At 36.4% G+C, this 23,936-nt stretch overlaps 2 protein-coding genes across 2 annotated transcripts; both read left to right on the forward strand.

The window, feature by feature from the left end:
• Positions 1-62: 62 nt before the first annotated feature.
• On the forward strand, positions 63-7,364 carry LOC109066028 (ankyrin repeat and MYND domain-containing protein 2-like). The gene is made up of 10 exons (XM_042745756.1): positions 63-281; positions 1,221-1,285; positions 1,990-2,128; positions 3,052-3,150; positions 3,227-3,387; positions 4,837-5,049; positions 5,131-5,268; positions 5,708-5,836; positions 6,236-6,356; positions 6,831-7,364. Exons 1-10 carry the CDS (start codon positions 206-208, stop codon positions 6,968-6,970), a joined length of 1,281 nt encoding a protein of 426 aa, XP_042601690.1. The 5' UTR covers positions 63-205; the 3' UTR covers positions 6,971-7,364.
• A 3,013-nt stretch (positions 7,365-10,377) lies between these two features.
• Positions 10,378-11,742, forward strand: LOC109065712 (sclerostin domain-containing protein 1-like). Its single transcript, XM_019082719.2, has 2 exons — positions 10,378-10,665; positions 10,896-11,742. The coding sequence occupies exons 1-2, from the start codon at positions 10,380-10,382 to the stop codon at positions 11,306-11,308; spliced, it is 699 nt and encodes a 232-aa protein (XP_018938264.2). The 5' UTR covers positions 10,378-10,379; the 3' UTR covers positions 11,309-11,742.
• Positions 11,743-23,936: the final 12,194 nt, after the last annotated feature.

Raw genomic sequence — 23,936 nt, forward strand, 5'->3', positions numbered from 1 at the left:
GACATCCTTAAATATTCATTACGGCTTTTTCACATCGTGTGACTCGTAGATCCACCTTCCCCTCCTTTCAATTTCCAAAGTGGTATAAACCAATGACGTTCTCTTTTTTTACTTTGAGTTTTGTATTAAAAGGTCGGTATTCTGAGGAAGCAATTTCACATATACTATTTATCCTTAACAATAATAATAAGTGACTGGTGTCAATATGACGAGCATGACCCCTGCAAGGAAAGGTGATCTGACATCTGAAGAGAGAGTGATGCTACAGGTAGCTGCTGCAGGTACTGGAAAGCACTTTTTTTTAAACTCCCTGCTTATATATTATTTATATTAATTAGCCTATCGAATTGGTTGGAGGTTTATTTATTTGTTCTCTTGTGTGACTATTTACACTACCTTTCTGACACTATGAAAAGTTTATTTTTCAAAGTTTCTTTCTTTTCTTTTTCTTTTCTTTTTTTATGGAAAAAAAAGAATACTTTTATTAAGCAAAACACATTACATTGATGACAGTGAATAAATTTAGAAAAAAATATTTCTACTTCAAATGAATGCTGTTTTTAACAACTTTATTAATCAAAGAATCCTGGGGGAAGGGAAAAACAGTTTCCAGAAAAATATTATGCAGCATAAATGCTTCCAACGATGATGATAATATGAAATGTCTCTTGAGTAGCAAAGCAGCATATTAAAATAATTTCTGAAAGATCACGTGACACTGAACACTGGAGTATGATGCTGAAAATTCAGCTTTGCGTCACAGGAATAAACTACATTTTACAGTATATTCAAATAGAAAACAGATATTTTAAATTGTAATATTTCATAATATTACTGTTTTACTGTATTTTTGATCAAATAAATTCAGCCTTGCTGAGTGTAAGGGACTACTTTCAAAACATTAAAAATAAAAATAATCCCAAACTTTTGAACAGTAGTATATACACAGTGTCTGTTTCACATTATACAGACTTTGATATTATATGTAAGATTTGTTCACATAAACTTTCTGTTTATCTTAGAACAGTATTTTAATGAATCCTTGCATAATTTGAAAAAGGTAGATAATATCTTAAAAATACCCTCAGTATACTTTGTGTCTTTATACAAAGTGCAGTTGAGTTTGTAGACCATCCAAAGAAATAAGATGGTGGCTCATCATGAGTTTTCCATGATCCTAATGTTTAGTTTTTAAACTCTAGACTATGTTTTCTCAAAAGGTGATGTGCAAGAGGCCACCCAGCTGCTCAGCAATCCAAATGTGCGCGTTAACTGTCTGGATGAGGTAAGAACATAAAGATGATGAATATGGGTAGTAATTTACAGGCCATTTAAGCACCAGTTATGGCTCATTGGGGTTCACCAAGCTGAAACACAACAAAACATAAAATCAGACGTAGGGCTGCTTGCCAAAAACAACCCATACTTATTGCTACTTTTATTAATGTTTATCTATTTTACTGCAGCCTAACTACATAGACACAGGCCTTACACAGTAAACAGTGGTATTATTTAGTTGTTTTCTGACGATCAGCCTTTATGTAAACAAGTGGAGTGGCTGGTGGGCTGGTGAGGTGACAACATATGTTCCACATTGTTATTCAGGCATATGGCAGAGACTCTTGAGTAGCGGATGTGGTCCTTAAAGGTGTGATAATGGCAACATGCCACTAGATGTAACCTACAGACTACTTGAGGTCCTTTTGGGGCCAGAATGATTAGAAACAGCAGTTGATAAGTGTATCCCACCTGCCAGAATCAGATGTGCAGCTCGTTCGCTGTGCCACCAACGCAATCTTTCGACTTCTTTCAAGGAGTGACAGAGATTATGACTCACCCAGCTCAACAAGTGCCAGTGTTTTGTCAGAATCTCCATCCTGCAGACACATTTCCTGGATTTTCACAATTGAACAAGGCTAAATGTAATTTGCCTTTGAGTCGTGCAGATGAAAAGACATTTCTAAAGTATTTTCTTTCATGTGGTTTTAGTATGGCATGACCCCTCTCATGCATGCAGCCTGTAAGGGCAAAGCAGACTTGTGCAGACTGCTGCTGCAGCACGGAGCTGATGTCAACTCTAATGAGCATGAGTATGGTTATACTGCCCTCATGTTCGCTGGCCTCTCAGGTAAACTCATGTCCATATACTCTACCAAGTTTCAGTTTATCTAACATTTAAAGGTACAAAAGCTTCACTGAGTTGGTACCTTTTCAAAAGGTACTTCTTTGTATCTTATTTACCCCTAAAAGGTTTGTATTAGTACCTAAAGGCACATTACTACCTAAAGTGAACATACTTTAGTTCCTTTTGAAAGTGCACTGCCTCAGTAACAGCTTTTGCAAGGTCATTTATGAATGAATTTCAAGAGACGACCTTGCATTGGCTTGCACATACAGCACAATCATCACAGAAACTCACAAGTCGGTCAGAAAAGTGTGTAAAAATGGAATAATATCATAAAATATATAGTAAAATGCATGTGCATGTATTGGTGATTTCTTTCTTATCAGCTGTTTATAAAATAACAATAAAATGATCCAGTTTTAAAGCAATAAAGCAGTAGGCTAGTTTTTTTAGCAGTCTCCTAAGCTCTCCAAGATTGCATTTATTTGATCAAAAATATTACATTATTTCCAATAATCAGTGTAAGGATTTAATCGCAGTAATATGTTTACATACTGTATATGTTAATTGTGATTGCAATCTGTATATGGCACATATTTTACTATGATTATGTTTGATGATTATGAGCTTAATCACATCAATTTGATTGAAGTATTGTGTTTACATGAGAAAAGTTTAATTGCAATATTGCCTTTTTCTTTGATGAATAGAAAGTTCAAAAGAACTGCATTTATATAAAAAGAAATATTGTAACATTTTAAATGTCTTCACTTTGGTCAATTTAATGCATTTTTACTAAATAAATAATTTCTAAAAAAAATAAAACTACTCACCCCAAACTTTTGAACAGTATTGTATATAGTGTAGATAATCTGAAAATGGCATCTGAAGTTTTCCCAGCTCATCTAATCTGAATAATCCCGCAGGTAATGCAGAAATAACAGAGATGATCTTAGATGCTGGAGCAGAGACAGATCTGGTCAACTCCGTGGGACGGACTGCTGCTCAGATGGCTGCCTTTGTGGGTGAGTGATTCATATACATACACACATTTACTACTTACTAATGAATAAATAATCTTAATCTTTCTGCCCTGTACAGGTCAGCATGACTGTGTGACAATGATCAACAATTTCTTTTCTCGTGCGAGACTGGAATACTACACCAGACCCCAGGGCTCAGAGATTGAACCTAAACTACCCCCCAAACTAGCAGGACCCCTACACAAAATCATCATGACTACTAACCTCAATCCTGTCAAGGTAAGAACTGCCAAGTGTGTTTATATAACTCAGATTTCAAGCAGCAGTAAGGCACCATGCTCACACAAACCAAACAATGTGAGTGAAACACAGCAACCTATGCTTTTATAACATGGACCCATAAGAATACCATACAAGGTCACATGACTGGAGGAAGCATCAGTTTGCACTAACCAACACCCCTCCTGCTTTTATTCCATCTAAATATATCCTCGTGATATTACAGAGCAACAACACGGCCTGCATTTCAACACAGGTTCGGACTTCTATTATAACTACAGCTCTGATAAACAGCCTTCATTGCATAACATATGAAAAATGGAATAACATTTGCATGTGACATTGCAATGAACTTCATAAATAACACCACCTTGCATAATATTTGCTGAATGAAATCCAGTACTTGTTTCTTACTAATGTTGGGGTGCTGATTCCACAAATAGTGCCAAAAATAGTCACACTTTCTCACAAAATAAGACACAGTTTGTAACATTTCTGCTTTCGACAGCCGTTTGTAAGGTGAAGAAGTTGTATTATCCCTTAAAAAACAGTTCTTTCTGATCCTCGAATCTGATTGGCTGAGAGGAGTGCAATATTCTAGTGATAACAGAACTCCAACTGCTTCATCATTTGTATCACTCTGCTTGTGGTATTTCTCACAGCGAGTGTCGTGGCGGACGCCCAAATCCACTATAATTTTATAAATAATACTGTTTTTGTGTCACAGAATATAAGAGTTTTTTAAGCGAGGATGTACTTCAAATACACGGTTTGTTAATTAAGATAACGTCTATTTGAAAGTTTGCTTGCTGTTTGGATGTAGTAAATCCAAACAGCAACAGAAGCAAATTGTTCAAATTTAATTTTTTCAAATAATCTTGTGTTTATGTAAAGTTCTTTAACAATAGAGTATGTGTTTGGCATTTGACTTTTGACTGCTTTTGTTATTCTGATAAATACATTAAAGCTGATACACATTGCATATATAATTTAAAAATTCTACTTTTTCATTTTGTGAACACAACTGTATGTGATGAGAGTTTTTTTTTATTGTTGATATTTTTAAACTCAGCATCATCAAAATAGGTAATATTAGGCTTTTTGGCAAATCAGCAGAATTTTTTTTTTTCCAAATGCGGGCCTATGAGTGTCAAATCAAAGGTGTGTGTTAGTAATTTAATACACAGTTGCTCTAGTATAGACTTGCGTGTGTGCTTTGTGGTGGAACTCGGATGGCATCTGTGTGCGCTATCTCAGCTGTCTCACGTTCAGTGATTTCTGATGAGTAAGGTGTCTCAGCGCCATACTCAGCAGGGATCAGTTAACAGAATCATGTAGCGTGAGAACATGTTTCCCCCACGAAACTTGCATTGTAAGTAAGGCTTGTGTCTCTCTGCTATATTCACTTCTCATATTCTGGGGCACATTTTTTCCATCATGCGTTTTCAGATGGTGATGCTGGTGAAGGAGGACCCCTTATTGGTGGATGTGGTTGCCCTGGAGAAGTGCTACCGTGTGATGGATCTGCTCTGTGAGCAGTGTGTGAAACAGCAGGAAATGAATGAGGTACTGGCCATGAAGATGCACTACATCAGCTGTGTGCTGCAGAAGTGTCTGGCCTTCCTGCAGGAACGTGATGACAACCTGGATGCCCTGTTGAAGAGGTGACATCATCATTACAGCCCTTCTATCTCAGACAGTCTTGCAAATGGAGTCCCAAAAACATATATTTTTCTTCTTCCCAAGCTTCTGAAAGGAAGAGACGTTGATGGCTTCCCTCAGTACCAGGAAAAATTCATTCGTGATTGTATTCGGAAGTTTCCTTATTGTGAGACAACCCTGCTGCAACAGCTGGTCCGAAGTATAGCACCTGTGGAAATTGTCAGTACATTTTGAAAATATAAAACGGACACCTTATAATTTTTATAATTCTTATAAGTTTAAAGGGTCGTATAATGTGGAATTATTTTTTAATAATATTTAGATAAATAATATAATAAATTAGATTTTTAATTTAATATTGTTTAATATTTAATTAATATCTTTAATAGTTAATATTAAATAATAATGACTATTTTAAAAGTTAGATTATAAGTTATTTTATAAGTTATAAGTTAAATATAACTGTTTAGACACTACATTTGCATCACAGGAATAAATTACATTTGACAAAATATTCAAATCAAATACAGTTATTTTAAACTGTAATAATATTTCACAACATTACTTTGTTTTACTAATTTACTAAACAAACTTTTGAATGCTAGTGTAGATGTTCATAACTTGCTGACTGATGTCACAACCACTCTCTTGTTTCCAGGGGAATGACCCCACAGCCTTCTCGGTTCTGACCCAGGCACTGACAGGCCAGATGGTGCTCATGGACACAGAGTACTGTGCTACATGTGGGGAGAAGGGTGCTGACAAGAGGTGCTCCTTCTGTAAAATGGTATAATGTGTTTCCTTTTTTCCTTAGCTTGCCATCAACATTCATTCCATTAATACTGACATTTTTGATCATTTTGTAGCCAAACTTACAAATGTTGTACAGTTAATCACACATAATGACCATCTGCAAAGTACGCTGACTTTAAGTTGCTATTTAGCATGTGCGTTCTCTTTCATCCTGAATCTACAACATTTTAATTAAGAAGCCCAGATTTTGTCAGAAATGCAAGAACATTCAAATTAAAAGATATCTAACTTCAAAACTGCATTTAAAGTGCACTGTTGAGTTACATTATACAAAGATTATTGTTTTGTATTAAGTAAGCTCTCGTCATTATGTTGGAGTTTCACATGTTGCTGAAACACTCTGTTTTCCCATAATGCTCTGATCTCTTTGCAGGTGGTGTACTGTGGGCCGACGTGTCAGAGGCTGCACTGGTTCACCCATAAGAGGCAGTGCAAGACTCCTGTGCCACAGAGAGGCAACCGCCAACCCAAACTGAGAGAACTCTCTAGCCATGGTACTGTGAAGTGTTAGCATATTAGCACATCAGTGGTTAGTTAAGAAATGCTTGGTTTGCTTGAATTTGATCTTACTGGATCTTACCAGTGTATTTGATCATCATGACACTGACTGACTAAGGAAGAAAAAGAAGTTTATTCAAGTGTGCTATTAGTATACTTCTTTTAAACTAAAAATAGGAAAGTATGCTTTTAGTTTACTTTTTATGTACTTCTCAGAAATGGGCTTTTTGTACTTCTAAGATATATACTTAAAATGACATTTAAGTATACTTGACTTATACTTACAAAAAGTCTAAATATACCTGAACTATACTTAAGTATACTTAATAAAATAAACTTGAAGTATACTACTTTTTGGTAAGGGTGATGATAAAACCAAGGTTCTTTTCTACAGAAGCTTTGTTCTTGTCATTTTTTTAGAAGTGAAGTATAATGCTTATTTCATTTGTTTGTTTTCTGTTTCCTATCAGTTGATGACAATGATGTAGTGAACGCTGCCAGCTCCATGCTGGCTCTGTGTCTGGGGTTGTCAAAGTGTGCACTTCAGAACAGTCCCTCTGATGACCACAGTGAAACCTCTGAAGATCCTCATTGTGCTGGAAAGGACTGAGGAGCAGAAAGATATTGGCTCTTGTTTCTTTGGCCAGGTGAAGTCCGCTGGGCATCCAGTTCATCCTCAGCGTGCTGTGCTGTGATTGGTGCTCTGCATCTTTTAGGAAACAGTAAACAATGATACTGAAGTGCTGGATTGTATACTTATTCTAAGCTGTGTAAGTACAGGACATGCAGAGCACATGACAAACTGCTAACCAAAGGACTTACTATTTTGACTGTGGGCAACTGTTTGATACTCCAGAGACAGAAAGAAAAACTTTGTGGATTTCCTCTACTTTAAAGGAATCATTCACCCAAGAAATGAAAATCTGCTAAAAATGTGTTCACCCTCAGGTCATCTTCGAAGTAGATGCATTTGTTTTTTTTGCTTGAACAGATTTCGAGAAATTTAGCATTACATCATTTGCTCACCAGTGGATCCTCTGCAGTGATTGGGTGCCGTCAGAATGAGTCCAAACAGCTGATAAAAACATCACAATAATTCACAAGTAATCCATGTGACTACAGTCCACTAATTAACATCTTGTGAAGCGAAAAGCAGTGTGTCTATCATTAAGACGTTTTCAAAATTGTTTCCATTAAAGTCCTCTCTCCATAATATTGTTTTCTCCAGTGAAAAAGTCATCTCATCTGAATCAGGAGAGAAATATACACAGATCAAGCATCGTTTACAAGTGAAAAGTACTAAACATATATGTTGGTGGATTTTGGATGGACTTATTCACTGGAGGATTATAGACTCAGAAATGACATCTTAAAAAACATCTTAATGATGGATTTGTTTTTATACAAACATGCAGCTTTTCGCTTCACAAGATGTTAACTGATGGACTGGAGTCATGTGAATTACTTGTAGATTACTGTGATGTTTTCATCAGCTGTTTGTTATGCTGACAGCACCCATTCACTGCAGAGGATCCACTGGTGATCAAGTGATGTAAAGCTAAATTTTTCCAAATGTGTTTCAATGAAGAAACAAACTCATCTACATCTTGGATGGCCTGAGGCCAGCAAATTTTCATCTTTGGGTGAACTATTCCTTTATGTGCTTTTGTTTAAGTTGTACCTTTTCAACCTTAGTGCTTCTGTTTTTGCTTGTTTCATATTTTTTTTCTGCTTTTTGCTTTTCACATAATTTGCTTTTAAAGTAGAACCTCTAAAAGAGTTCATATTGAAGGATTAATTTTATCTAAACTTTTTTTTTCTTGATCAAATAAAGAAATTGATGTAATACATACATTTTAATTCAGTAGTTTTCCGCTAGAGGGCAGCGTCCATCCTCTGAAGATCAAGTGTGATCTTAAATTTGGCATCAGCAGGCTGTGTACTGTTTACTTCTTAGAATGAATAGCATACCTGCTTTAATTGATCAGAATCAGTGTTTATTACAAACATAAATCTCTTTCAGGTGAAATTTTGATCGCAATAATGATCATCTAATGAAACAGGCACCTAATGATGTTTATTTAAAATTTAAAGTTTAAAAAAAGATAATCATTTTTAAATTAATATGCATCATCATCATAATCATCAATCAATATATACAAACACATTCTCAAAAAATGTTTGAAAAATGTCCAGTTTAAGCTGCATTGACATACAGTGAGTTTTAAGAGAGCAGGGATCTCCTCCGTGGACTTTCCCACACTTGGTCCTGTTGCACACATCCTAAGGCACTCGCTCAGAATTCTATAGACGGCTCTGTCTGTTCCTGAGCGCTTTGTTCCCAGTCTCCACATCCCCTCATCCCAAGGGACTCTCTCACCCTGTGGGCCAAACGAGGGTCTATTTAGCACATGGTTGTCACGTCGCATGTCAATATTCCCATAACTCAGTGCCGTAACCTCTCTGTTTCCCCTGAGATTCATCCCTCTCCTGTCTCCATCTACGAGCATGTCACGGTCATTACAGATGCATGAAAGGACTATCTCAAATATCCGGTTTTCAGATGCAGAAATTAGCGAATGCCGCATCGTATCGCATGACTTTGATATTCCTCTTTCAAGCCCTGAGGTTGCATATTCAGTGATCCCCAATAAACCCCCCTTTACCAATATGACTAACAGTGCTTTTTAGGTAATAAGAGATCATTTTGACAGCAGTGGCTTTTGAAATACATTTTTTTTTTTAAAAATGGGAAAAAAACAGCACAATATTAAAGTGTTTTTTCATGTACCTGGGGGCAAGCGGAATGAATTAATCGTAAATGCCAGAGGAGTGAGTGAAACTAGAAACTTTTTGGGGGAGCCACACATTTTCGGTGAAAGAAAATGAGCATTGGGCTTTTGTGTTTCCTCCATGTCGTTTGTGTTATGCACATTCATTTGGTGAGCTCATCGGAGGCACCTGTTTGGATAATTTTGGGGTAAAATAATCCAGGGCTATCCCGTTTCATAGGTTTTGTCACCTAGAGTTCAATGCATCAGGTTCACATGTAGAGGATCTAAATATGCTTAAAAAAAAACTCATTCACACCTGAGAGCGCAACATCCTCAGCACAGTGTCTCTGTTTGATAGTGTTGCAATGCACTGTTTGCTTACATGTATCAACTGAGCTGCACAATAGGTGTTTCCTGCTTAAGATCAGCAATACAATAATAGTGAAAGTTTGTTTGCATTAGTAAAAAATAAAATAGCATGCTGCTAATTCTTTATTTAAAAAAATGGAGAATAAAATAAATCCAACTGCAAAATATGACAATTCAACAAAATGGAATTCAAGAATCCATGATCCATCCATTCTCCAAACTGATTGTCCTCTGTAGGGCCATGAGAATATAAGAAAGTATTATTAAAATGATTGTGACAAAAAAAATGATCTTTGTTTAGAAAAATGTCATTCAGATTTCATTTTGTGGAATGAATGTCTGAATGTTTTGTTTTCTTTTAGACAACTTAAAAAATGTACTGGATTATTATTTTAAATATATATATATAAAATTCAATTATGGTAAAGTTAATAGTAATAATAATAATAATAATTATACGATTATATTAGAATGAAAGTAACATTTAAAAGTCAGGCAGACTGCATAAATGGTCAGAGTAAAATTAAAAACTACACATTTTTCACAGCAAGTGCGTTTTGGTATGTTTCTCTATTAATGTTGCAGTTTTACACCAAATTAAATTTATAAACGTATTTTTATTGGTTTTAATAATCATATAAATAGGCTATACATATAATAAATGTAATCGTCTGGTTACAATATATTTATGTTTTTGTCAGATTTCATGTCATGCAGGTTTCTGCGACGATTAGCTCAAATCAGTATAACTTTCCCATTTCCAGACATTTTTTCACTGTGCAAAATACTGTAGCTGTAGGTGGGCGTGTACTACATCACGAGGACACGCCCATTTCCAGCACACTTCATCGTTCCACTCACTTCTGCTGTTCTGGAATGGGCGGGTATATAAACATGGATGAGAAACAGGTAGGTATAATCATTCTCTTGAGTTTTCAAAGAGACACCGAACCGAACTCTTTTGCAATGCCCCTCAACACATGCGAATACCAGCTGCTGTTTCTGCTCTGCTTTCTGATAAAAAGCTGTCATGCTTTCAAAAATGATGCCACTGAAGAGTTTTATGGGCACATGGTCGCATCATCTCACCAGCCTCCAAATAATGCCTCTTTAAATCGAGCGCGCAACGGAGGAAGACGAACTGAGAGCCGAGACCAAACCGGTGCGTATTTACTCTTGCGTTATCTTTAATAATATTACAAAATTAAAATCATCCGAATCAGTCTGACCGTTCGTGTCATTTTAACCTTAAAACTTAAAGCCTTTAAAACTGATTTAAATTTGCAGGCTATTGTAATAGCCTACTGTAGAAGTAACTTCAAGTGCAGTGAATGCATCGTATATTTCCTTCTCCATTCACTGATTTTTAAAGCATGAACTTTCCTTTTGCAGAACAGCACCAGGTCGGCTGCAGGGAGCTGAGGTCCACTAAATATATATCTGACGGCCAATGCACCAGCCTAAATCCCGTCAAGGAGTTAGTGTGTGCTGGAGAATGTCTACCCACCCACCTGCTGCCCAACTGGATCGGTGGAGGTCACTACTGGAGCAGACGGGACGCCCAGGAGTGGCGCTGCGTCACCGAACGCACACGCATCCAGCGCATTAAACTCCAGTGCCAGGACGGCAGCACACGCACCTACAAGATCACCGCCGTCACATCCTGCACCTGCAAGAGATACACGCGCCAAAACAACGAGTCCTCTCATGCACCTCCGAGTACCTCAAAGGATCAACCACTGCAGAACCCCAAGAAGAAAAAAAGCAAAAATAAAAACTCAAAGCTTAATTCTAAAAATGAATAAATATTAGAGCCTCTGGTTTGTTGAGGATGAGCCATACTGGTGCAGATTTGACCAACACAGATTTGACCTGCCCATGGAAGGAAAGTGACTTTGAACTGCAATGACTCTGACTTGGACTGTAACAAGATGACAGTTGTTTTTCCTTTATATTTTCAGATGTGAATTCTTGTATAACTGTGTATGTGTGAGAGTATTTGCACTTTTTGAGTGTAATGTTTTTTTATATATATATATATATATAAATAACCTAATTACATAAAGCAATTATGTATACTATTTTAAATGACAGACAAAAGTTATAGGATAGTTCTTCCAAACAGGAAAATAATGTCATTGTTTAATCACCCTCATTGATCCAAACCTGTACGAGGAAGAATGTAGGTAACCAAACATTTGCCGGTAGTCATTGACTTCCATAGTATGGGAAAAAAAATAAAAAATACTATGGAAGCCAATGGTTACCGGCAACTGTTTGGTTACCAACATTCTTCTAAATATCTTCTTTTGTGTTCAACAGAAGAAAACGTTTGGCACAACTTAAGGGTGAGTTAATAATAACACAATTTTCATTTTGGGAGAATAATTCCTTTAAAAACGGACTCATTACTACAGCTATGTAAATATTTGCATTTCATATACAGTCGTTTTTGAATAGAATTACATCCATATATTTTTATAGAACTGTTTTATGAAAATTTCAAGTTGTCATTTACACAGTTGAATACCCATTTATACAATAAATTAAGTAGTTTACTTATGCTGGTTTGTATCATTTTGTTCCACTGACTGTAGCTAAAGGCAAGGTTGTAGAATTTCACGAACCAACAGAAACTATGTAACAAATGAGGAATTAGTTCAAGAAGCGAGTTCTTTCTCACTGTGTTCGTAACTCTATGCTGCATTGTTGTGAAGGGCTGCCCTCACCTGCAGGCACATCGGCTACTTTTTTGGCGGCAACATGTTAAAGCTGCTTCATTGAATCCCGTATCTTTTCACTATGGCATTCTGAAAGTGGTGTTACTGTGCCTGAGGTTATATTCCCATGTTATGAATCAGATTCCTTGTGTTGTGAATCCAGGAATCCAGAAGAAGGTGACACTGCACAGGTTACACTGCAAGTCACTGGAAGATGAGATACTTTGTGGATCCTGTAGAAACTGCAATAAAAGAAACTTTGGGTAGTCAAGAAAATGCTTTCCAGTTTTGTAAGCGAGATGCATCAGAAGGTCAGCAAACGGACTATGGGCGGTCCTGGGTGTGCTGTCTGAGATAAAATGAGGTTGAGAAACTAAGGCAGGTAATTTCATGAGTCTAACGGAAGACGTCTGTCTGATGTCTCTGGTGTGTTGACAGGTGCACTCAGAAACGGGTGCTTTTGTCTGTACTGATTCTCCATCTCTGTAATTATTCCTGACAACAGATTCACCTCCAGAGAGTTTGAGGTGCGGAGACCACCTGCTGTTATTTATAAGCTCTATTACCAAATACATTCCCTAAAGAGAGGGTTGCACTGATGCACAAAACTCGGCATACTCCCACATACTCTGGTATTCAAACACACGCTATCCCTTGGTAATGTGCTATTTGTTTACTCAAGATTCTGAGCTCAGAACACACTCCATTGGCTTTGCCAAAGTTTGCGAGGTTAGCTGTGTATAGGGTGGGGACTTGGTTCTGTGCATCGTTTGTTGAATGGATTTTAAGATGTGAAGGCAAATGAACGTGAGCTTGGACTAAATGATTGGAAAAAATATGGCAAACATCACTAGAGACAAGTCTGTCTTTTCACCAGAAGATCAAGTAGTGACACTTTAATTAAACATAACTCAAAACATTAAAAAATGAAAAAGAAACAAGATCATGGATGAGTTGTTCACAATAATATCTATAAACTGTGTTTAGAAAACAGATGGGGTGAATTTTCATGGCTTTTATTCAGGGGTATTGAGAGATAGTTTAAGTAAAATACATTCACAAGTAGAGCTGTGTGTTACAGAGTTACTGTGAAAAGATCAAAATGTATTACTTGGGCATAAATATGGATTACAAAATCTACACTCATTTTTCTGTACAAGCAGTTGCTGTTACTGTTTTTAATAAATTTTCTGTGGCTAAACCACAGATTTCCAAACATTTTTGTCAGTCAAACTCGTTTGACCTAAAACACATTTTCATGTTCACGTAACCCAGTTTGAGAAACACTGTTCTTGGTATTTCAAATAACCTTACGCTATTTAACATTCACATTTATGCTGTGAATAGTAGACCAAGAAAATCCCATAAATTTACATGATGACACACTGGCATAAATAATTTTTATACCCTTGTCGTGAAAGAACAAATTTCATTGGTTCTTTTAATTCAACAGTTTATTTTTTTTCCTAGTTCAAGATAAAAACCTAAATCCTCTGTGAGTAATTCGCACACCATTTAATTTGTTTCTTCTCACATGGTTTCATCACCCCATATAGTTTTATGTTGCTGTGCATCATTTCACAACAATTGTCCGTTCTCAACAAACTGTCATTGTTTAAAACCATACATTTATAATCATATACCATACAGTCCTGGGCAGCGCTTATCTTCAGCTAATTCCTGCAGCAAGTGATGTATAACTCACTCTGTCAACACAGTGCAATGTGCCAAAATATTCATAACTCCACCTCACCTACGGTTTGGACCATTACCATAAATAACACAGCAACCTCACAGTCACACATCTTTCCTGCAAAAAAAGCTAAAACTAAATTTACGTGTCAGTGCTGCCTTAACATTTTTACTTTGTGTCAACTTGAAATAGAAGTTGTTTAAACAGAACAAATAGTTGGACCAAAAATTTCAACTACTATATTGAGCATATAGTGTCTTTTGCATCATGTATTGTACAATCATGAATTGAATTTTGTCTGTCTAACCAAGGCACAATAATGTTCTATTTATTGTGAGCAAGCATTGCAGGTCTGCTGCTCGTTAAAAGAATAGTTCACCCAAAAATGAACATTTGTACTCACCCTGTAGACCATCCAAGATGTAAATGAGTTTGTTTCTTCATCAGAACAGATTAGCATTACATAAGTTATTCAATAATGGATCCTCTGCAGTGAATGGGTGCCGTCAGAATGAGAGTCCAAACAGCTGATAAAAACATCACAATAATCCACAAGTAATCCACATGACTCCAGTCCGTCAGAAACTTGAAAGCCAATGAAGAAACAAACTCACCTACCTTAACATTTTAAGCAATTTATTTATTTATTATTTTTGGGTGAACTATTCCTTTAATGTCATGTCAATATTGATTGACTTTATCATTCACCATCAGGAAAAAAGTAGTTTTTGAAAGTGATTTCAACTATACTGTTGCTTTGTGTTGTTTCCACTAACTGTGATATGGATTTCACTATTCTCATAAAATTAGCATGATTAAAACTTTATATAGTTATAGTTATTGTTCTTGGTGAAAACAGGCCTTAATCCACATTTATTCATGCATTGTACATGGACTTGAGGGCTTGAGTATGTGATCTGTAGTATATGATCTTTTTTTTCAGGAGTCAAAATCATGGATCATCCATGATACATTTTAACTTATTGTAACAAATAGACAAAGAAAACATGTTTAGGTGCACAAGACTTCATAATGTCACTTTGATTGTTGCTAAATCAGAATAGTGTGTGAGATTAAATACTCACAAAGTTGATATTTTCATGATTTAACCCAGCAGAGGACACCTGTGAAATGGCTAATGAGGGTATATTTGACTCTTCCTCTCAGCTCTGACTCTATGCATGTGGTAACAATTCTCACAGTAATGATGCACAATTAATCATGATAAACTCTCTAGTTATAACCAGGAAGAGGGCCAGGCAGGATCTCGGAGAGGAAAGTTCACCTACAATACTAATCCTTCCTTTAACTAGCCCGCTAACATCCAGACAAGAGGTCCAATAAAGTGTCCGTTTGCACTGTGTGCGAATGTAAGAAAATCTACTGTAGAACTGGACTAAATAAGACAACCACATTTGCTTCGTTAAAAATATCAAAACACAAAGCTACAGCATAGCCCACGGCTATGAGTTGCGATGACAGGTCTTTACCAAAGTTGGAGATGTTGATGGTTTTACCTCATGTCTTTTAGAGCACAAAGCAAAACAAAGTTTTCTGATATGTCTCAAGGCCATTGTCAGGACTTTTTCTGTTCAGTGTTTACTATGGATACGTCCCACTTTCTTGTAACCATAGCAGCCTTGTAACATCACATTTATACCACTATCTGCAAAGCTTTTCATGTAGAGGTCAACGAATGTCACTTACATTGTATGATATTTAAGAGCAGCTGATGCAGCTTAGCCCATCCACTCACAGACACGAGAGAAAAAGCGTCCGGATGCCGTCACACCTGTTTCTCATTCAACCAAGATGCTCTTGAGAAATTCATTCATCCTCCAGCTAGCCCATCTTCTGTAAAACAAAGACCCTCAGTGTTTCTGGGGCCCCTTGCTTCTATGTTAATACATCTAATTATGAAACTGTTACTGTTTGGGCTTCGTAGGAGCAGAAACAGAATGCAATAAAAATTACAGTTGGAATGTTAAGCACCGATGCGAAATCTGAGTAAACAATGAACCGGAAACAGGACTGGTCTTAAAAACACTGCGTGCAGTTTGGTAACGAATGGCTAAGACGGCAATACAGGTAGCTTGTTAAGGAAAGAACAACATGAACTAAATATTTAGTTTAGTGTATGATGATTTTATTTAATTTGGCAAGCATTGATGCTACATTCCACTGTGTTTTCCCTGCCCTTTTCATTATGTTATTGACATTGATCTGTTTATATTTCCACAGGCATGTCTCAGCCGAGAGCAGTATGAGGATATGAACAAACATGCTGAATGCTAATGTCTGAGCTGTGTGACATGTTAAGTAAACAGTTAATCTTTATGGATGTATTTAATACATATCGATGATTTTTTTTAGAAGCTGCAAAACAGAAGCCGCTTCATAGCCTACAACAAAACAAAACTCTTTTTTCTGATTTATCTAGTCATTTATAGGACTATAATTCAATTAAACATTTGAATCACATTAATAACATGACATACTGATTAATCATAACTAGGTTAGATGAACTAAATGGCTCTTTGAAAACTTATTACACGGCGCAGTGGAATGCTTGATCCTGATTGGTCATTCACACATTTAGCGGTCTGATATTTCCTAATATTTGCCCTCGTGCTTAGCAATGCTGTATACGGAAGAAAGAAACCGGCGCTACTTTAAAGTCTCTCATGTCACACCATGGATTTGCTTTATTCTGTTGTTTTATATAAACACGTGTCTCAGTTATCGATTATAGTGGAAATCGCTTAGAGCTCTTAATGGTTAATATTCCTGAAATATACTGCAGTCCGTCATTTGCTCGGCTGGATGCTGTAATGGACTATTTTTCTGCGGAAGCTTTAATATTATACACAGGTAAGATTTTTAAATCATTTCAACCAGGTATTTGTTTGGTGAGCATTTTCACACTCTTCCTCTCTGTGGGTTTGGATTATTTTAGACTGCTGTAAATTCATGTTACATCTGATATTTAAAAAAGTTTTGCTGTTAAAAAACATTTACCTCAACCATCAACAAGCAAGATGAAGAAACTAATGGTAATATAGGCTATTACATCTTAGCCTGCTATGTATGAAGACAATGGAGTCAAATCATTAAATGTATTTATTTTTAAACTTTTTTTATTGCTTAAGGAATAATAACTACTAATAATATAATAAAACACATAGCTTGTGTATAGCTAAAATGTAGTCCTTTTTTTCAAGACACCTCTGATGTAGGCCTGTTTCTTCTTTGCCTGTGTTGACACATGCAATAAGAAAAAAAATCATACTTTTTGTACCTGGCAGCTAAAGCTTCTTATAGCTTAAGATTTTAAGTCTTATATTAGTACTACCTGGCACTATAATCACTGTACTCTCTGCCCAACTGCTTTTTCTATTTCATTCATCATCTTCATGACAGCAGAGACTGTGCGTGCACTTAATCCTTGTTATTAATGCAGAGTTGATGATCAGTTCCTTCGATGCCTAGATTTAGGGTCTTCTGGCAAAATCCCGTATTTTTCCGTCATTAAAAGACGTGTTGGTTCTGTCACTTCATTTGAGAAATATGACTTGGAGTTTGGTATGGCAGCTGGCAGTAGTATTGAGGGATATACAGAATGCAATGTTGTATGGCAGTTGGCAGTCATTTTGAGGGAACAGAAATGACACATGAATATATTGCTTTCCTTTGAGACTATTTTGAGGTGGTGCTGTGTATTTCTTTCAACTGGCAGTGAAAACGCCGTTCCTGGAACATTTGTGAAGATCCAAGCAAGGCACCAGAGAAGGATTTATAAGCCGCTCATAGCTGTTAACAAATGAATATCAGATTCAGCTGTGGCCACAGGATTTATTAGACAAAATAACCCTGCATCATAGATCAGATTATTTATTATTACTATTAGTATTAGCATTCATATTTATTTATTTATTTTTACCCCAAAAATCATTGCAGAAATAAACAAAGCAAAATCTCCCATTATGGAAAACTCTGTTATATTTGTGCCATATTTGTTTGCATATCTCTGATGCTGTGTAATCATTCCTGAGGTAATTCCCACCAGAGAGGGAAATTTTAATGTTATATTTTGGAAACTACAAATTTGGGACATAATGACAAAGCAGGTTATCCAAATGTTGTTGTTGTTTAAAATACAACAGCATATTGCAAACATTTTAGTTGAGGCAGAGAAAATGAACAAATAAACTGGTAAACTTGACCACCCATGTAAATATTGAAAACAGCCAGGAGATGATTATTTTGCTAAGAACACAATTAGGAAAGGTTCAGCATGTCTCCTTAACCCCTTTAAGCAGTCAAGTCCTCATAGTGATGCATTTAAAAAAAAATCTTTATTGTATATTTAGTAATATTTATATTGTTTTTTCTGCTTGTGCATTAACCTTTAAATGCCATGGTTGTAATGTTAATGAAATGCAAAAGAAAAAATTGCATAATTATGCCATGCACACTGCTTCAGATCCTAATAACGTTCTGTTCAGTTGATATTTAAGACCTTCATCTAAAAATGTAAGGTTCGTTTAATTTTAAAATTCACGGATCTTCTAGTTTTGCCTGTGCAGAAAGCTTAACTTGTTGGTGTTGGGTATGTGCATGTGTGTTTGTGTAGGCAATGTATGCCCATATATACAGTATGAGTGTGTGTGTGTGTGTGTTCATGTTACGCTTTGTTGCATCAGTGATGATAAGCTTTTTCCTCCTGTCTTCTGGCCTGAGCTCTTGTGACATCATCATTCATCGCCATCAGAGATCACTGGGGCCAACGTGGGTGGGCCGGACTAGGCCAACATCTGTAGACAGAGAGCTTCCAGGACTCTTTTCATCTTTTTTCTCTCTTTTCTTTCTCTTTCTCGTAATTTCATGGAAATTTTTTTTTTTTTTTTTTTTGTATAATGTTCATATCAGTTGATGTCTGCATGAGCAATCATGACCTTTTTCTTAAAATGTGTATTTTGAAGACAGTGCTGTTCTAGAATTGGACAAATGTCTGATGGTTTACTTTTGTAACAATTGGTTTGCTTTGTTTGGTGTACACAGTGTAATCAATTTAAAAAAAATTCCATTAAAAGGTAAACAGATGATATCTATTTAAACTTCTTTTGACAATGGCTGCACAACAATAAAAAAAAAACATGTAGTGGGTGTTTCTTAATTTACTTACTGCAATAGCAATATGAAATGAGAATTTAAAGCTTAAGGATGGTACACCCAAAAATGAAACCTTTCTATTGAAAGAAATGAGCATGAAACATGTTTACAATTTTTTTTTCAAGGTTTTGCATGGTCAGTTTCACGTGGAGTAGTTCACCCAAACATGATTTTTTTTTGTTTTTTTTTTTTTTTTACTGACATTTTATTTCAGCTCTAAGGAGAATATTGTTGCATAATCTTCACCTCCACTGTAGCTCTAAAATTAAATATAACACCTATGGCACAGATGTGATGTTATCACAAAAAAAAAAAAAAAAAAAAAAAAAAAAAAATCCTGAAAACCCTCAAATGATAATCCTGTAAATCTGAGACACACTGAGACTGTTGCCATACATTCATTTTCATGCAAAATCGTGAAAGATGGATTATTGGAAGAAGAAGCTAAAACATGCATTATGTAGCACATCTTTAAAAAAAAAATGCACTCTTCCCATAGTACAGTCACAGTGCCCCACGGTGATTGCTGAAGTCTATAGACTGCTTTGTGGGACTTCTTTTAAGTGCCGATCCACTGATCCTCTGTATCTTGGGTAATGATGAGACTACTCATCACGGCAAATGCACGAGACTGTTTTTGTTGGTAGAAACATTTGATCCAGGAAGAGAGGAAATGCAGTTAAAAAAACAGCACTATTTGTTCCTCATTAAGTATTATGTGTCAGCTCTATGTGTATGGAACCACATGATACCACTGTTCCTCACCCTGTGACCTCATGTTTGGAGCCAGGCCTTTCTTTGGTTTTCTGTATTGCATCACACTCTGAAACCTGCCTGAATGGGATCACACCACAAAGAGACTGTGGCTCTTTTCTATCTCTCTCTCTCTCTCTCTCTCTCTCTCTCTCTCTCTCTCTCTCTCTCCCCCCCCTTTTTTTTGGTAAAAATGGGTATAAAACTTTGTTACACTTGCTCTGTAGAGGTGTGAGAAATCCGTCACTCTTCCCTCTGCCAGTAAAGATGTGCTGTGGCTTGACAGTTGTGATTTTAGTATTTGGTAGTGATGATTGCAAGGCTTTGGCAGGCCGTCACTCCCCCCTTTTTCACCTGGCATTAAGATCAGGGTCCAAAATATTTTGTGAAAATGCACAAGACCATGCATTTGTAGTGTTTATGCCAATCCATGCTGATTTGTCCAGACCATGGGCTTCCGGTGACTGGATCCATTTATGCCAAACAGCATTTAATTTCTCATAGGCTACTGTTGCCCTAAAAGGCCACAAACTGCCAAAGCATAATACTTAAGTGTGAGTGAAAAAATAAAGGGTTATTAAATTACTTCATTTATTTTGGAGTAAAAATATATAATTTATTGTTATGTAGCTATAATAATATCTTACGGAAATGTTCTGGGTAAGTTAGTTTATGGTTATGCAAAATAAACCTAAAAAGAAATGCTTCCCAAAATAACAAAATGTGAGCTAACATTACAAGAACATTCTCAAGACCAGCAATGCCTTTTGCTAATGTAACAGGTCTCAGAATAAATCAGTAAATTATTTTCTTGTTCATAGTGATTTACCTATATAGTCTATTTTAGATCACTTTCTATTGCAGATTCTGTCCATATGCAGACATTGTGTTGTATAGAGGGGAAAAATGATCTTATTTTCTGATTTTAAGATTTATTCAGCCAGTCAGATTGTTCTTGTATTGGATGAAATCTTGCAGTCTTTGCCAAAGTCTTCTAGCATGCTGTAATATGACCAGAGACATAAACACATATGTAATTGGAGCATGAACAGCACAAGAGATGTTCTTCAGGACTGTGTTTTGTCAAATGTATAAAACACATAAAAATGGCAATTTTCACTTAAGATTACCTGTGGTAAGTGCTTTTCTTATTTGTTGATTGCTTACAATGGGTTTACTGCAGTTTAAACAAGTCTGGCTTAGAGTGTGTTCACACAGACACTGTTTTTTTCGACTGCATTCTACTGCTCTGCTTTTCTATTGTTTTTACATGTAAATGTGCTAAATGGATAAGTTTGACCATCACACAGCATCTTGAGTATTTTTTATCTGAGCACCACATTTTACCAAGTTAAAAAAAAGTTCAGCTTTTAAAAAAATGCTCTAGGCTTTTTTCTTTTTAATTCAAATGCTTTGCATCTCACGTTTTTAAATGCAGAAACATGTTTTTATTGTGAATGGCCCATCTACAGTGCTTAAATGGATAATTCACCCAAAAATGAGGCATTCTAAAGGGAAGTGATGCATTTTTATAAGAACATATCCATATTTAAAACTTTTATAAACTGTAATCTCTAGTTTATGCTTTGGACCTGTTTACACCTGGTCACTTCATGCATTTTCTCTAATTGGATAGCTATCTGATCGTAAAAAGGCCAGGTGTAAATGCCCTCTTAAACACTTTTTAAGACAGATTTAAATCCATTTCAGATTTCAAACCACATCAGGAGGTGGTCTTGGCTCCATTCCAGATGGAACTGGACATGTGTGAATGCATCTGGTTGTTGAAACGGCATATGAAAATTTTACTCCTCCCAAAATATTAAAATAAGGTGCAGGCTGATGGGTATTAACGTAACCAATGATATTCTCAGCATTAAACGACTTGGCACAAGCTGATTGGTTCATGTTGCTTATGCAGCCTGTGAGCTTGCTGCTTTACATTTAAATGGCTGGTTTGCATCCACTTGAGCATTTTGCAGCACGGTTTCAGAGTTCCTCTAAACCCTCCACCTCCCCAGCTCCACCTGTATAGATCTGCTACGTGTTATTATATATGCTACAGTATTTGTGCAGAAGCAGTATGTTTTAAATACTCACAGCACCGTATCATCGTATACACTGGCAGTAGCAAGTTCCTGTACTTTCTTGCAGCAGCAGCAGCAGCAATAATCTACAACTACAGGAATAACCGACAGCAGTAGCGTAGCAGATCTATTCCGCCAAGACCAAATACTTTAACATTGTCAACATTACCATACTAAAATCCTTTGAGAGTTGTCATGATTGAACTTATCTTTCCAGTGCTGATGCCGCACTCTTTCCTATTGCAGTCTTTGATCTTGAAATTAGCTTATAATGAATAAAATGCAGTGCTTTTCAGTTGCTTTTGCTTGAACTCTGTTAATTTGCGGGAATTGAAGATCGGATTTATATCTGTTTAGCAAAGACACATTTACGTAGCTAAGTGTAAATAGAAATGTTTTAACAAATCAGATATATATCCATTCAGCAAAAATGCATGAAGTGACCAGGTGTGAACAGGCCTAAACTGTTGTACACGGGTTTACGAGAGAGTGGTTTTCCAGCAGATGAAGTACGACATTGGCATAGCGTGAGCTCTGGTGAGAATGTATTAATCTCGCAAGAACTGGAGCCGCGTGGAGTACTTTTTATGATGAATGGATGCACCACCATTTGTATGATTGTATTAGTCTGAAAGAAGAAAGTCAAATACTCCTAGGATAGCTTGAGGGTGAGTAAATCATGGAGTAATTTTCATTTTTGGATGAAGTAACCCTTTAACGTGCTTAACTAGAAGAATGTCTTTGGCTGTTGCATATCTCCCTTATTTTAATGCATGAGAGCTGGGTTTTTAAGATGCCTTTAAAGTGAAGACAAGTAAAAGATTATCACCTTTTAAAAACCTTCTTTACCCTTTTTTTTTACAACTGTGTCTTGTCTTATTGAACGCACACACACACACACACAAAAAACCTTAAGTGTGATGTCCATAGTTTCTAACTCATCATTAAACAAATTAATCATTATGTTTCTTAATGACATGAATCACATTAAATACCCACAATTAAACTAAACGGACTGTCACTGTAAAGTTCTATTTGATACTTAAAAATAGTCAGGAATTCAGCTCAAAATATCAATTTGGCACAAATTCGGAATCATTGATTTTTTTATGCTTTCCTATTTGCTTTCTTGCTTTTTAAATAACACACTGGTGTAGTGACTGATGCATGTAGTCAAGAATTCAGAGACCATCCTCTAGAAATTTGATCACAAGTGGTCACGGGAGATGCATGTGTAAAGGTGTAAACAGTGATGTGTTTTGGCTGACCACAGATCTATATACAGGCGTAAACAAGGTCTTTTTGAAGAGATATTGAACTTTTTGAACCGTGAAGTGAAAAGCTGTGATGTTTACATGCCCGACACTTCCAGCTGGTCAAATGGTTAAGATAAAAGACCTTAAACCTGATCTGTTAGAAGAGTCTCTGGTTACAGACAGATCTGAGGTCAACTGACCCGCTCACCTCACCCAACCTTGCTATCCACACTGAAAAGACCCAGACAGAGACTAAAGCTGCCCACAGTGACCTCTCCAGTGGTTTACATAGCAGTGAAGCTCAACACTTCATTAAAGTGTTTTATAAAGTTTGGGAATGGATTTAAGGGTCCAGAGTAAGTGTTATTTCAAAGCAAGACCATATATTGTCCTATAGAATCAGATCTGGCCTATGTTATTTGAAGGATTTCAATGACACACAGTCCACAAAAGCATAGAAAATGCTCCCAGCACATATTATGGGCTGGGATGTGTATAATTTCCAAATTTTAGATTTGGAAATCGTGGGAAAGCATTCTGAATCATTTTGAAGACAAATCGTTAACTGATAGGTCTGCAAATATGTGTTTGATTTCGTAGGGACTGTGTTTGTGTATGTTTGGTGCACACTTTGTGACCACTATGTGATCACCTGGCTGGATCTCCTCTTGTCAAGTTCTGTGGCCACCCACAGAGGTCATGGATAGGATTTCTGTGTCTTGGTCCACTGCTCTCCTGGAAGCAGATGAGAA

Source organism: Cyprinus carpio, chromosome B19 (assembly GCF_018340385.1).
Source record: "Cyprinus carpio isolate SPL01 chromosome B19, ASM1834038v1, whole genome shotgun sequence".
NCBI classification, from domain to species: domain Eukaryota; kingdom Metazoa; phylum Chordata; class Actinopteri; order Cypriniformes; family Cyprinidae; genus Cyprinus; species Cyprinus carpio.

What these genes read in the sequence shown, in the direction of transcription:
- LOC109066028 (XM_042745756.1), top strand. Translation starts at nt 206, where the DNA reads ATGACGAGCATGACCCCTGCAAGGAAAGGTGATCTGACATCTGAAGAG. An exon ending in CTAACCTCAATCCTGTCAAG is followed by an intron (nt 3,388 to 4,836) that starts GTAAGAACTGCC and finishes ATGCGTTTTCAG; the next exon opens with ATGGTGATGCTGGTGAAGGA. An exon ending in GGTGCTCCTTCTGTAAAATG is followed by an intron (nt 5,837 to 6,235) that starts GTATAATGTGTT and finishes ATCTCTTTGCAG; the next exon opens with GTGGTGTACTGTGGGCCGAC.
- LOC109065712 (XM_019082719.2), top strand. Translation starts at nt 10,380, where the DNA reads ATGGGCGGGTATATAAACATGGATGAGAAACAGGTAGGTATAATCATT. An exon ending in TGAGAGCCGAGACCAAACCG is followed by an intron (nt 10,666 to 10,895) that starts GTGCGTATTTAC and finishes TTCCTTTTGCAG; the next exon opens with AACAGCACCAGGTCGGCTGC.